Source organism: Aotus nancymaae, unplaced genomic scaffold (assembly GCF_030222135.1).
Source record: "Aotus nancymaae isolate 86718 unplaced genomic scaffold, 86718_ANA_hifiasm-v0.15.2.pri h1tg000011l, whole genome shotgun sequence".
In the NCBI taxonomy this organism is placed as follows: Eukaryota; Metazoa; Chordata; class Mammalia; order Primates; family Aotidae; genus Aotus; species Aotus nancymaae.
The window spans coordinates 33,594,640-33,606,860 of record NW_026988422.1 but is presented as its reverse complement, the minus strand read 5'-3'; the positions used below and the strand labels follow the sequence as shown (position 1 = coordinate 33,606,860).

General features: G+C 35.9%; 1 protein-coding gene across 1 annotated transcript; it reads left to right on the top strand.

The window, feature by feature from the left end:
- Positions 1–10,948: 10,948 nt before the first annotated feature.
- Positions 10,949–11,887, top strand: LOC105729121 (olfactory receptor 4K15-like). The gene has a single exon (XM_012469794.2). The coding sequence runs from the start codon at positions 10,949–10,951 to the stop codon at positions 11,885–11,887; it is 939 nt and encodes a 312-aa protein (XP_012325217.2).
- Positions 11,888–12,221: the final 334 nt, after the last annotated feature.

Below are 12,221 nucleotides of genomic sequence, written 5' to 3'. Positions count from 1 at the left end.
GACTAATGAAGAAGCAGAGAGAATTATCAAATGGAAACAATAAAAATGATAAAGGGGAGATCACCACTGATCCCACAGAAATACAAACTACCATCAGAGAATACTATAAATGTCTCTATGCAAATAAGCTAGAAAATCTAGATGAAATGGATAAATTCCTGGGCACATACACCCTCCCGAGACTGAACTAGAAAGAAGTTGTATCCCTAAATAGATCAATAACAAGTTCTGAAATTGAGGTGGTAATTAGTAGCTTGCCAACAAAAAAGCATAGGAGCAGATGGATTCACAGCTGAATTCTACCAGAGGTACAAAGAGGAGCTGGTACCATTCCTTCTGAAATTATTCCAAGCAGTAGAAAAAGAGGGATTCCTCCCTAACTCATTTTATTAGGCCAGCATCATCCTGATACCAAAACCTGGCAGAGACACAACAAAAAAAGAAAATTTCAGACCAATACCCCTGATGAATATTGATGCAAAAATCCTCAATAAAATACTGGCAAACCGAATCTAGCAGCAAATCAAAAAGCTTATCCACGACGATCAAGTTGGCTTCATCCCTGTGATGCAAAGCTGGTACAACATATGCAAATCAATCAACATAATCCATCACATAAACAGAACCAATAAAAAAATCACATGATTATCTCAATAGAGGCAGAAAAGGCCTTTAAGAAAATTCAGCACCCCTTCATGCTAAAACTCTCAATGAACTAGGCATTGATGGAATGTACCTCAAAACAGTAAGAGCTTTTTATGACAAACCCATGGCCAATATCATACTGAATGGGCAAAAGCTGGAGGAATTCCCTTTCAAAACCAGAACAAGACAAAGATGCCCTCTGTCACCACTCCTATTTAACATCGTGTTGTAAGTTCTGGCCAGGGCAATCAGGCAATAGGAAGAAATAAAGTGTATTTGAATAGAAAGAGAGGAAGTCAAATTGTCTCTGTTTGCAGATGACATGACTGTATATTTAGAAAAGAGAAGCAAGAGCAAACAAATTCAAAAGCTAGCAGAAGACAAGAAATACCTAAGATCAGAGCAGAACTGAAGGAGTTATCTACCCAGTAGTCATTCAGGAGCAGGCTGTTCAGTTTCCATAGTTGTGCAGTTTTGAGTGAGTTTTTTAACACTGTGTTCTAATTTGATTGCACTGTGGTAGGAGAGACTGTTTGTTATGATTTCTGTTCTTTTGCATCATCTCAGTAGAAAATCTCCTTAAACTGACAAGCAACTTCAGCAAAGTCTCAGAATACAAAGTCAATTTGCAAAAATCACAAGCATTCCTATACACCAATAATAGGCAAACAGAGAGCTAAATCATGAGTGAACTCCCATTCACAATGACTACAAACAGACTAAAATATTTAGGAATACAACTTACAATGGATGTGAAGAGCCTCTTCAAGAACTACAAACCACTGCTCAAGGAAATAAGAGAGAACACAAACAGATGGAAAAACATTCCACGCTCATGGGTAAGAAAAATCAACGTCACGAAAATGGCCATACTGCCCAAAGTAATTTATAGATTCAATGCTATTCCCATCAAGCTACTATTGACTTTCTTCACAGAAATGGAAAAAAAAAAACTACTTTAAATTTCATATGAAACCAAAAAAGAGCCTGTAGAGCCAAGACAAAAGAACAAAGGTCCTCCAGCTTTGTTCTAAGCAAAAAGAACAAAGCTAGAGGCATCATGCTACCTGACTTCAAACTATACTACAAGGCTACAGTAACCAAAACACCATGGTACTGACACCAAAACAGATGTATAGACCAATGGAACAGAACAGAGGCTTCAGAAATGACACCACACATCTACAACCATCTGATTTTTGACCAACCTGACAAAAACAAGCAATGGGGAAAGGATTCCCTATTTAATAAATGGTGTTGGGAAAACTGGATAGCCATATGCAGAAAGCTGAAACTGAACCCCTTCCTTACACCTTACACAAAAATTAATTCAAGATGGATTGAAGACTTAAATGTAAAACCTAACACCATAAAAACCCTAGAAGAAAACCTAGGCAATAACATTTGAAACATAGGCATGGGAAAATACTTTATGACTAGAACATCAAAAGCAATTGCAACGAAAGCCAAAATTGACAAATGAGATCTAACTAAACCAAAGAGCTTCTGCACAGCAAAAGAAACTATCATCAAAGTAAACAGGAAACCTACAGAATGGAAAAAATTTTTTGCAATCTATCCATCTGACAAAGGGCTAATATCCACAATCTACAAGGAACTTAAACAAATTTACAAAAAATAAAAGCAACCCCATCAAAAGTAGGTGAAGTATATGAACAGATACTTCTCAAAAGAAGACATTTAGGCAGCCAACAAACATATGAATAAAAGCTCATCATCACTGGTCATTAGAGAAATGCAAATCAAAAACACAATGAGACACCATCTCATGCCAGTTAGAATGGCGATCCTTAAAAGTCAGGAAACAACAGATGCTGGAGAGGATGTGGAGAAATAGGAACACTTTTACACTGTTGGTGGGAGTGTAAATTAGTTCAACCATTGTGGAAGACAGTGTGGCGATTCCTCAAGGACCTAGAAATAGAAATTCCATTTGACCCAGCAATCCCATTACTGGGTATATACCCAAAGGATTATAAGCCATTCCACTTTAAAGACACATGCACACATATGTTTATTGCAGCACTATTTACAATAGTAAAGACTTGGAACCAACCCAAATGCCCATTAATGATAGAGTGGATAAAGAAAATGTGGCACATATACACCATGGAATACTATGCATCCATAAAAACGGATAAGTTCATGTCCTTTGCAGGGACATGGATGAATCTGGAAACCATCATTCTCAGCAAACTAACACAGGAACAGAAAACCAAACACCACATGTTCTTACTCATAAGTGGCAGTTGAACCAATGAGAACGCATGGACACAGAAAGAAGAACATCCAGACTGGGGCCTGTCAGGGGTGGCGGGGAGGGGAAGGAAGAGCATTAGGATAAATACCAAATGCATGTGGGGCTTAAAATCTAGATAACGGGTTGGTAGGTGCTGGAAACCACCATGGCACATGCATACCTATATAACAAACCTGCATGTTCTGTAAATATACCCCAGAACTTAAAGCATAATAAAAAAGTCTATACCTATAGATCAAAATTAAGTAAGATTTTCTTCACCACTACACAAATAAAGCAAGTAAGCCAAAGGATACTTTAAATTTCTAGTATGCTTCCATCACTAGAAAAGTTACAATTGATTCATGTTGTATCTTTGCTTCTAATTGGAGAAAAGTCTATCAGATGATTCTCCTAATCCAGGAAAACTTAGATAATAAGATGTCCCAAGAAACAGGCCATGAGTAGTCTGTCCATAAGTCATGCTTACCAACAACACAGAGCTCTACAGTTGCCCACCCCAGAAGCTACTCTCCACAGTAAACACATTCCACTATATTAACACTGTTCAAACAGAGAGTGTATTGTTTGTTTCACTGGTTATGACTATATTTTAGGCCCTAGTTAGATATTGGAATCTGCTTTACTTATAAAAAAGAATCTGATGACAGATGATGATGATTCGAAACTGAGATATATCTTACACTCTATAATAATTTCTTAATGTCTCCCTTACTTATGGTACTCCTTCACATTCAAACCAAATCTAAGAGGGGTTTAATATCAACTTTTTGTATATATCCACTGGGATATTCTGGAAGTTTTGTAAAATTTCCAGAAACATTGAAGGTTTCTTCTCAACTAATTCCTGGGGCTTCTGGACTATACAGCAAACGACCACTCAGCACCAAATGGTATGCCTTCTATACAGTCCCAAAACTCCCTAGGATCACAACTCAGGAAGGCCTATTCTCATATCATAATCCATAATTCTCTAAACAGGAATTTGGTTGCTAACAGTATTGATTGCTAACATTTTATGTTAGGAAAACCTGAATGGACCACATAGAGAAAGTCTCCAAAATACTATAGAAATTATTTGCCATGAAAATGAAACTAAGCCTTTAGAACTTAACAGGGACAGAATGGCACAACAGGAGTCAGAGGAACTTGGATATGTATCGGTTCCTGCTGCTTTCCAGCTCTGTGACTTCCAGCAAATTATAGTCACAGAGATATAGCCTCTCAATAAGATTCATTTTATGGGTTTATTGTGAAAATTACATCAGACAGTGTGAGTGAAACTCCTGACATGTGAGATATATTTACATTTTCTCGTTTTTCTTTTTGACCTCCACATATTTTTATTTTCTCTTTAGGAAATGTTCTGTCTTGAAGTATTTGATGGCAAAAATTAACACTTGGAACCTGAAGATTTATCTTTCCCACACTGAACACCTCATTCTCATTAAATTAACTACCAGAGTATTCTTTCTCTGGCTATTAATTGTATAGTATTACTAATACTATGTCATTTGTAAATCAACATAAAATATTAGTGACACATTTCAAGGAAAGTAGTGAGGGTGAGAAAGCTGGCATGGGCTTTGGTATAATCCACAGCACTCTGATCAATATGCTTATAAGCATATTCTCATATGGACATTGGCTATTTACTTCATCTTTTTGGATATCATTTTTAAGAAGACTTACATCATTCAATATATACTAAACTGTTCAACTCAGCAAGCCTACTCTAAGGTATGCAACCAAGCGAAATAAAGACTTGAGTACCATTAAGCGCATGAATGTTCATGCAGTTTTATACTTAATCCCTAAAAATTTGATATAACCCAAATGTCCTAAAGTGATGAGTATATAATAAATGTTTACATCATATGGATGTAATGAAATACTAGTAGTCACTCCTATTTGTGGCTTAGAAATTTGATGTCCTAGAGGTAGTGAATCGAATGGTGGTTACCAGAGACTGAGAAGAGTACCAGGGAGAAGAGGATGAAGAGAAGTTGGTTAATGGGTACAAAAATACAATTAGATAAAAGGAATAGATTCTAGTGTTCAGTGACATGGTAGGGTGACAATAGTTGGCAATAACTTATAGCACATTTAAAAATAGCTAGAGGAGAAGAGTTGGAATGTTCCCAGCACAAACAAATTGTAAATGTTTGAGGTGATGGATCCAATTTCCCTGATTTGATCATTACACACTGTATGCATGTATTAAAATACCACATGTATCCCATAGATATGTATAATTATTATGCAATTTTTTTTTTTTTTTTTTTTGAGATGGAGTTTTGCTCTTGTTACCCAGACTGGAGTGCAATGGGTGATCTCGGCTCACCGCGACCTCCGCCTCCTGGGTTCAGGCAATTCTCCTGCCTCAGCCTCCTGAGTAGCTGGGATTACAGGCACGCGCCACCATGCACAGCTAATTTTTTGTATTTTTAGTAGAGACGGGGTTTCACCATGTTGACCAGGATGGTCTCGATCTCTTGACGTCATGATCCACTCGCCTCGACCTCTCAAAGTGCTGGGATTACAGGCTTGAGCCACCGTGCCCGGCCTTTATGCATAATTTTTAAAAGACAGAAAGCAACTACTAATACATGCAACAACATTTATAAATCTCAAGTGCAGAGTGAGGAAAGCCAGACTTGAAAGGAACATACTGTATCATTCTGGAAATGCAAATCAAAACTACCCAGTGAGATTAGCTCGGACTTGTTAGGATGTCTATTATCAAAAAGAAGAGAGACAACAAGTGTTAGTGAGGATGTGAAGAAAAGAGAATCCTTTTATATTGTTGATGGAAGTGTCAATTAGTACAACCATGATGGAAAACAGTATGAAGGATTCTCAAAAAATAAAAAATAGAACTATCATATGACTCAGCAATTCTTCTGCTGAATATATACCCAAACAAGTGAAATCAGCACCTCGTAGAAATGTCTGCAATCCCATCCCATGTTCATTGCAGCATTATTCACAGTAGCCATGACATAGAAAGTACCTGTGTCCATCAGTGGATCAATGGATAAAGAAATTGTGCTATCTATCTTTTAATTAATTCCTTTATATATGCGAATACTATTTCATTTCAAAAGGAAGAATATACTGTCATTTGTAACAACATGGATGAACCTTGAGGACATTATGCTTAATGAAATCAGCCAGACACAAAAAGAAAATTACTGTATGATCTCATTTACATGTGAACCTCCTCCCTCCCCCAAAAAAGATGAATAAATAGAAACAGAGTAGAAATGTGGTTATCAGAGGGAGGGAGAAGAAGGAAATAGGGAAAAGTAGGTCAAAGATTACAAATTTGTAGGTAGGTAAAATGAATCAATCTAGAGATGTACTACGTGAGGACTATAGTTAATAATATGTATTGCATACTGAAAACTTTAAGTGCTTCTACTATAAAAAGTTTTCTATATAAGGTGACAGAAACGTTAATTGGTTTGACTATAGCAATCATTTCACTATACATAAACATTTTACTGTACACCTTAAAATATACAATAAAAATAAAATTTCAAAAAGAGGAAAGGCAAACTTACAGAAATATAAAACAGATCAGTGGTTGCCTAAGTCAGGGATATGGTGGTGGGTCAAGTACAAAGAACCACAGGAGATTTAGGAAAATTTTGGGTGTAATAAGACTATTGCATACTCTGATGATATGATGTTTACCTAAAAGTCTATGTGTAACTGCAGAACTTAGACACTGAAAAGCTTTAATTTTGTTACATGTAAATTATACCTTAATAAAAATGAACGAGTACTAAATTATAAATTACAAAACATAAAATGAAATTAATTTATTGCATTAAAAAAGTTTTATTGTGTTAAGATTCATAGAAATCATGTACTCTCTCCAGCTCTTGTGGAAACCAACATTCTTCCCCTCACTTAGTAACAGTGTGCCATGGACAAGTCACCTAGCCTCTTTTATCCTGCTTTCTCATCTGTAGATGAGTCTACATGTTATCATGATTAAATGAGATAGTACTGGAAAGTGTTTTGGAGTATACCAGCAAGTGAATAATCATTGAGTCTTTATGTTCTCTGACTAGGATGATTATGATCTCTAGATCTTAGATCACATGATGGCTTATAGAGCAAATAAATTCATTTATATGATTTGAGACCTGGAAATGAAAGGGATAAACAAAAGACTGGGAGGGAGGGAGAGAAATCGAGTAAAGGAGGTTGGGTGGATAGGGACAGTAAGGGAAAGATACAGAAAACAAATGAGGACTTAATAAGCATAGCTTTTCAGATGTAATTGATTAGAAATATCAAACAAAAAAGAAGGATAAAGAAAAATCACCACTGCTATTTGTTGGTGTGTACACTTCTCACTACTGATACCAACAGTAATAGAAAGATGCATTCCAAGCATGGCAGTTGTTATATCCAAGAGTGGAAAAGAGTGAGGAGGAGAGACAAAGAGGCTTTCAATATTTTCTCCTATCTAATGAATTGCTTGAATTATTAAATTAGAATGTATTAATATCTTATTTCTTTAACAAAGTTGTGAATTATCACTTAGAAAATGTTCATAATCTGGTTTTATACTCAAATTGCTAATTTTCAGAACTCTGCTCAAAGCAGCCCTGAAAATAATGAAACCTAAATTATTTAAGTCTTGACATCAAACAAGAAACAGAAGTTCATGTAGGCCCTTAAGTCTTGAGCACCATGGAGAAGTGTCAATGATGAGCTGGCTGTCACCTTCCCATCCACATAACTCATCTACTTCTGCTGGAACTGGAACTAACTATCTTATTTCAATTTTATGACATGGTAGATTCAGGTCAAACAGAAGAGTGTTGTATCTTTCTAATGAACAGAATAATAGAATCATTTTACTTTAACAGATTTATTCAGTTTTAATTAATGTACAAAAGCTGTATATATTTAAAGCACACATTTTGATGAGTTTGGACAAATGCAAATACCTATAATATCATCACCATAATCAAAACAATAGATCTATCCAGCGCCTCCAAAGTTTCCTTGTGTCTCTTTGTCTTTGCTTGTGTGTGTGGTTTCTTGGGTTTGGGGAGTTTATTATTACTCTTTTGTTTTTGTAGAAACACTTACCATAAGATCTACCCTCTGAACAGATTTTGAAGTGTGCAATACCATATGGTTAACTATAGGCACTTTGTTGCACAGCATATCTCTAGAACTTATTCAATTGAGTCTTTATACCCATCAAATACCTCCCTATTCTCCCTCTTCCCCAACCGCTGGAAACCACTACCGTATTCTCTGCTTCTATGAGTTTTACTATTTTAGGTATCTCATATAAATAGAATCATGCAGTATTTGTCTTACTATGACTGGCTCATTTCACTCCATATAATAATGCCCTTAAGTTTCATTCATGTTGTTGCAAATGGCAACATTTTGTTTCTTCTTAAGGTGGAAAAACACCCCATTGTATATATACACATTTCTAATTGATTCATCTGGTCCATGGACACTTGGGTAGTTTTCATATCTTGGCTATTGTGAATAATTCTGCAATGAACATGGGAGTGTAGATATGTCTTGGATATATTATTTCCTTCAGCTATATATCCAGTGGTGGAGTAGTTTCATATTTTTTGAGGAAATTTCACACAGCTTTCTCTAGTTGCTGTACCACTCTACAGTGCTACCATCAATTTACAAGGGGTCCAATTTCTTCACCCCATGGCCAACACTTATCTTTAGATTAAACTTCCTAATCTTAAATTTTTAGTTATATTTAACTGTTCTAACCTGAACCTAGTATTGAAAAGGGTTCAGTATTACACAATGCCTTCAATTCAGGGAAAGTTGGAAGCTAAGGATCCCCGAGGAAAGCAAAAGTCTTCCCAAACACTTGGCTCTGTCTAAAACACAGAGTTGGAAAGTTTCCACCCCAGAGACTACTCTTTACAGTGTATATATGCCAGACTGAGGTGAACACACTGTCACCAACATTGGTTACTGCAGAAAATAAGTTGGACTTCATTTCAAACTTAGGATAGAATCTTGAGTAAGCCTGATCAGTCAAGAGGGATCTTGTTGCAGAGGTGATTCCTAGAGGGTAAGTGTATCCCAAGCTCCCTGATTTTTGAACTTTTACTTCATCTCATCCACTAATTTAAAACATTTTTTGTTGTTTTCTATAGCATTTTTCCATACTACCATATGAATCTTAGTATTCTGTTATTTAGTTGATGTGCTTACTGAAACTATTATAGACTCTTTCCCTCCCAACTAATGCCTAGGACTCCTACAGCAGAGTCTCAAACACTAATTAAAAGCATAATCCTTTTACAATCTCAGAAATTCCCAAAAACCCAGGTTTGGGAAAAATGGTTTGTATAGGCTATTCAACTTCCCCTGGTACATTTTAATTTTGGGGGGATTTTGACTGTTCTATCATTTGACAAATATAAAAAATGCAGAAAAACTCAGTCACTTACATCTACAGGGTGAAGTACAGTCCAATTTGAAGACAAATAATGACATTGGAATGGTTAAAATAGAAATATAAACTTGTTTCCTATTTTTATTGACCATTCACATTTATCTGGATTACCTCTTCATAGGACAAATTGCCTTATTTCACAAATATGGTTAATTTTCTTAATCTTCTCAAAATCAAGATTCCTGTCAGAAAGCCATTTCTAGTAGGTAGTATATTGGATGCTTTGGAGTCAAACAGACTTCAGCCTATATTCCAGGTTTGCTACTTTCTATCTGCATGACTTGGAGAAATGAAGCTTTCACATCTGGAAAATGACAACAAAAGTTATGAGTATTGAAATATAATGTTTGTAAAGTGCTTAACAGAATAATATGTGTGTACATATCATGTGATACATAAAATGTGCCAATGGGTCAACTTTTAATTGTCCAGTTTCCAGCTTGAAAAAGGTAAAGGAAAAAGTAGAGAGAAGGAGATAAAAAATGACAAAGAAAGAGAAAAAAGAAGAAAGGAAGAAAGGATAAAAAGAGGAAAAGAGAGAGGGTCCAAGACAACAGAGAGGAAAGAAGGGAGGGATAGAGGAATTAACTGGGAAAAAGGACTTCGATTTCTGCCTTATGGAAAATACGAATATTTCCACAGATGTCAATTTAAATAATATAGATGGATAGTTTAAATACACATAAACTTATATTTTATATTTTCTCTCATGAAGGACAGTCAAGACTAAAAGTAGCTTTCACATATCCATCATTTAAGCTAATCTTAAAAAATTAATCTCTCTTACCAGTGAGAGTCAAGGGCCAGTCAATGTATAAAAATAAGTGGCATTACTCAGGCCAAAAATGATCTAATTTTGCAGAATTAACTTCTCATGGGGAAATTCAAAATGCAAGGAAATATATAATGCTATAAATGTATAGTCAACATCTGAGGTCTCTTTTGGAACATAAATGTCATTTCTCAAGTCATTTATTAGACAGTTTTTCCTACAGTTTGTCAAGACTGGTTTAATTCAGCATGCACATACATATGCACTTAGCAATAAATTCATTTCTGAGAAGTATGTGTTTTTACCATAAGTGTAGCTTTAGTTTCTTGCCCTGGTTTTATCCTAGTAAAATAAAGAATCTCCAAGTAGCTTTATTTTAGAGCTATGCACTGAAGACAAGTCTTTCTGATGCACTGAAGGAGAGGTAGACTCAAAGCTTGAAGAAATTATTTATAAAGAACATTTACTACTGATATTTTTAGCCAGATAATTTATTTTTTATACCTGTAAGAACTGTACTTCTAATGTGTAAAGTTTTTAACTTACCCGGATACACCTAGTTAGTTCCCCCTCTTAGTCATAAGGCTGTACACACGTCTAAATTCAAGAAACATTTGTTTTCAATTTTGAGTTTAGTACAGTGCTAAGATTTCGGTTTTGTATATGAGACATATTGATCTGCTCACTAGTACCTGACACTAAGTTCTTTCTATTCTAGAAGTTCTTAGTTCATCTCTTTTTCTTTAGGTCCCATTAAAACCCACTGTACTAAATGGAAGAAGCAAACCAGTCTGCCATGTCTGAGTTTATGTTTCAAGGACTCTGTGATTCAAGGGAGTTCCAGACACTCCTCTTTCTGCCATTTTCTGTACTCTACCTGATGACTGTTGTGGGTAACCTCTTTGTTGTGCTACTCATCATCACTGATCTCCATCTCCATTCTCCCATGTACTTTCTCTTAGCCAACCTTTCATTTGTTGATTGTTGCCTGTCCTCAGTAACCACCCCTAAATTAACCACAGACTTTTTAAAGGAAAATAAGACAATTTCCTTTGCAGGCTGCATGAGTCAGATCCTCTGCGTGCATTTCTTTGGAGGGGGTGAGATGGTGCTTCTCGTGACAATGGCCTATGACCGTTATGTGGCCATCTGCAAGCCACTCCATTACTCCAGCATCATGGACAGAAGAAAGTGCATCTGGTTAGTTTTGATATCATGGATCATTGGCTTTGTGCATGCCATGAGCCAACTGGCAATGATTTTGGATCTTCCCTTCTGTGGACCCAGAGTAGTAGATAGCTTTTTCTGTGATATACCTTTGGTGATCAAGTTAGCCTGCATGGATATTCATACTTTGGGAACAGTGATAAATGCCGACAGTGGGACTTTGGCAACAAGCTGCTTCATTCTCTTGCTGATTTCCTATACCTATATCTTTTTAAGTCTGCGCCTTCACTCTAAAGATGGGGCATCAAAGGCACTCTCTACCTGTACTTCCCACATCACAGTGGTGGTGCTGTTCTTTGGACCCTGCATCTTTATCTATCTGTGGCCACTCAGCATCACTTGGGTGGACAAGTTTCTTGCAGTGTTTTACACCGTAATCACACCTCTCCTGAATCCAGCCATTTACACACTGAGAAATAAAGAGATTAAGAATGCCATAAAGAGACTGTTAAATCGGCATGTGCATTTAAGGGATAATTATTAGATATGTAATCAGAAAATTCACTGTATGCACCCAAGTTTGACCACATTTTAAACTGTAAACTGAATTATGAATATCTGAATTGATTCATATCTGTAAGCTATTAGTAGTCCAGATGTTTTGTTTTTCCATCATGAAAATATGTTTATGAATCTAACATTTAGATTCTTACCAGCTGAACAAAATAATTGTTCCTAAATATTTATTTGTATATGTTCAAAAATTATCAGATAGAAATAATTGTAAAAATAATTGCCATAATATATTAAACAGTACCTATGTTCTCAATATTGTGCAAAGCTTTTTTACCTAGACTATGCATTACTTACAAAATCAC

Excerpts from the sequence above, each read along its gene's own strand:
- LOC105729121 (XM_012469794.2), top strand. The coding sequence starts at position 10,949 with ATGGAAGAAGCAAACCAGTCTGCCATGTCTGAGTTTATGTTTCAAGGA.